The 2,482-nt window shown below is 40.5% G+C and overlaps 1 protein-coding gene across 1 annotated transcript; it reads left to right on the top strand.

Annotated features, from left to right (window-relative positions):
- Window positions 1-231: 231 nt before the first annotated feature.
- On the top strand, window positions 232-1,981 carry LOC111890531 (aldehyde oxidase GLOX). Its single transcript, XM_023886636.3, has one exon. It carries the CDS (start codon window positions 291-293, stop codon window positions 1,908-1,910), a length of 1,620 nt encoding a protein of 539 aa, XP_023742404.1. The 5' UTR covers window positions 232-290; the 3' UTR covers window positions 1,911-1,981.
- Window positions 1,982-2,482: the final 501 nt, after the last annotated feature.

The raw sequence follows: 2,482 nt of genomic DNA, 5'->3' as shown, positions 1-2,482 counted from the left end.
CCTTATCATTAAAGACCCCTGCATTAAAGTGCCGGGTAGTGAAAATTTAAACATGCAGAAAGTTGATGATGAAACTTGACCATTAAAGTGCCAGTAGTGAAATTTAGTTGCATGGTTCCAATAATTTCAAGAATCGGCCAAAACATCTGATGGAAGTGGCTTTAAGAGCTTTCATTGCAAAACCAACAAACCATTTGACTTTTCTAGACCATCCTTCTCTATATATATCTCAATTACAATCCTCACTCATCCTCGATCCCTTCTCCATTCTCCAAACTCCATCGTCATTAATGGCGTCAGTGGTCATACTATTATTGCTCTTAACAGTTCCTTCATCATTATCATTGCAGGATCCAACAAAAGGAAAATGGAAGCTTTTGAAGAAGAGCATTGGTGTTTCCGCCATGCATATGGCACTCTTACCGAATGATCGTATCATCACCTTTGATCGAACTGACTTCGGACCTTCAAACATCACCTTTCCAGCAGAGAAATGTCCTCCAATTCTGGATTGTTACGCGCATTCCGTTGAATTCTATCCTTCAAAACGTGGGGTTCGTCCACTCACCATTTTGTCCGACACCTGGTGTTCTTCCGGTTCCTTGTTGCCCGACGGCGTATTGATTCAGTCCGGTGGGAATAACGACGGCGAAAGGGTTATTCGGACGATTAGTCCTTGTGAAGATTGTGATTGGGTCGAAACTCAAAATGGGTTGGTTTCCCCGAGATGGTATGCTTCAAACCAGTTGTTGCCGGACGGAAAAGTGATCATTGTCGGAGGTAGACGGCAGTTTACTTATGAGTTCATTCCAAAAAGCTCGAATTCAGGTAAAGACTTCAAAGAATACCAACTTCCATTTCTTGAAGAAACGTTAAGATCCGACCAGTTCCAAAACAATCTCTACCCGTTTACCCATCTCAACCCCGACGGAAACCTCTTCATTTTTGCCAACGATCGTGCAATATTACTTGATTACGTTCACAACAAGGTGGTGAGGAAGTATCCGGTGATACCCGGTGGAGTATCTCGTAACTATCCGAGCACTGGTTCATCTGTTTTGCTTCCATTGAATCTTTCCGGTAGCACCAAAACCAGTCCTCCGGTGGCGGAGGTTTTTGTTTGCGGTGGAACAGTCCCGGACGCCATTGATCAAGCTATTGGTAATGTATTTGTGCCGGCGACGAAGAGCTGTGGACGGCTGAGATTAAACGATGATGATCCACAATGGGAAATGACAGAAATGCCGATCAGACGAATAATGGGGGACATGTTATTGTTACCAACAGGTGAGGTTTTGATTATAAACGGCGCTGCAAGTGGCGCCGCTGGGTGGGATATGGCGAGAGAACCTGTACTTCACCCTGTTTTATACGAACCCTTTTCAAGAAAATTCAACACCATGAACCCAACGACGATTCCCCGGATGTATCATTCCAGTGCTCATTTGCTCTCCGATGGCCGTGTTATCGTCGGCGGGAGTAATCCGAACGCCAACTATAATTTCTCGGCGATGTTCCCGACGGAGCTTAGTGTTGAAGCTTTCTCTCCGCCGTATTTACTCGGCCCAAAATTACGACCCAACATCACCGGAATTAAACCGGGAGTGAATCTGGTTTACGAACAGAAAATTGCGGTTAATTTCCGGTGGAGGGGAAATGGGAAGGAGTTGGAAAGTGGAAAGGTGTACGTGACTATGGTGGCGCCGTCGTTTACTACTCATTCTTTTTCCATGAACCAAAGGGTGTTGATTTTGGAGATGGCGGAGATACGGCGGAGATTTACCGAGAATTATGTTGTGGTGTGTTCAGTACCGGCGACGGCTGAGGTGGCGCCACCAGGGTATTATCAGTTGTCGGTTGTATATGATGGAATTCCCAGTAGAACTAATTGGGTACATATTGGTGGTTAATTAATTAATCATTGTTGATTAAATTTAATAAATTTAAATGCTACAATTGTAAGGTTTATATTGCAAATGCATGCATGGTGGTACAAATGACGTCATAATATGATGCCTTTTTTTTTTTTTTGACTATTTCTGTTTCCTTTTTCTCGGGTAAACCATTGCCAAGTCTTTGTTTTTTAATTCATTTAATTTTTATTTTTATTTTCGTAGAGTCTCGGTTTTAAATTTACTTCATTCCATATGATAACTGTCGATTATTCTATTCATTTTTTATTTTGTTTTGTTTGTTAAAAGTCTGATGAAAATAGGAAAAAAAAAATTGACAAAATGACTGAATCTTTGATTGACTCATTCTTGTTCGACTAGTCTGTTTGATTTTTGGAATGTTTATTTTTGGAATTTCTTCTTATTATAACTGATAAAATAATTACGAGAGGTGAACTTATTTTAAAGAGCTCGTAAGGAGTCTAATTGGGCTTTGATTTGATGATTTTAAATTTTTAATATACCCTTGTATTTTTGTTTCCTATCAATTTTTTTACTTGCTAAATCAAAACAAATGTGAAAATAAAAAA

The sequence above is a fragment of the Lactuca sativa genome, chromosome 6 (genome assembly GCF_002870075.4).
Source record: "Lactuca sativa cultivar Salinas chromosome 6, Lsat_Salinas_v11, whole genome shotgun sequence".
NCBI classification, from domain to species: domain Eukaryota; kingdom Viridiplantae; phylum Streptophyta; class Magnoliopsida; order Asterales; family Asteraceae; genus Lactuca; species Lactuca sativa.
Note: the sequence above shows the minus strand (reverse complement) of the source record. Positions and strands in the feature narration are given on the sequence as shown.

Coding starts and splice junctions, on each gene's coding strand:
- LOC111890531 (XM_023886636.3), top strand. CDS start 291: ATGGCGTCAGTGGTCATACTATTATTGCTCTTAACAGTTCCTTCATCA.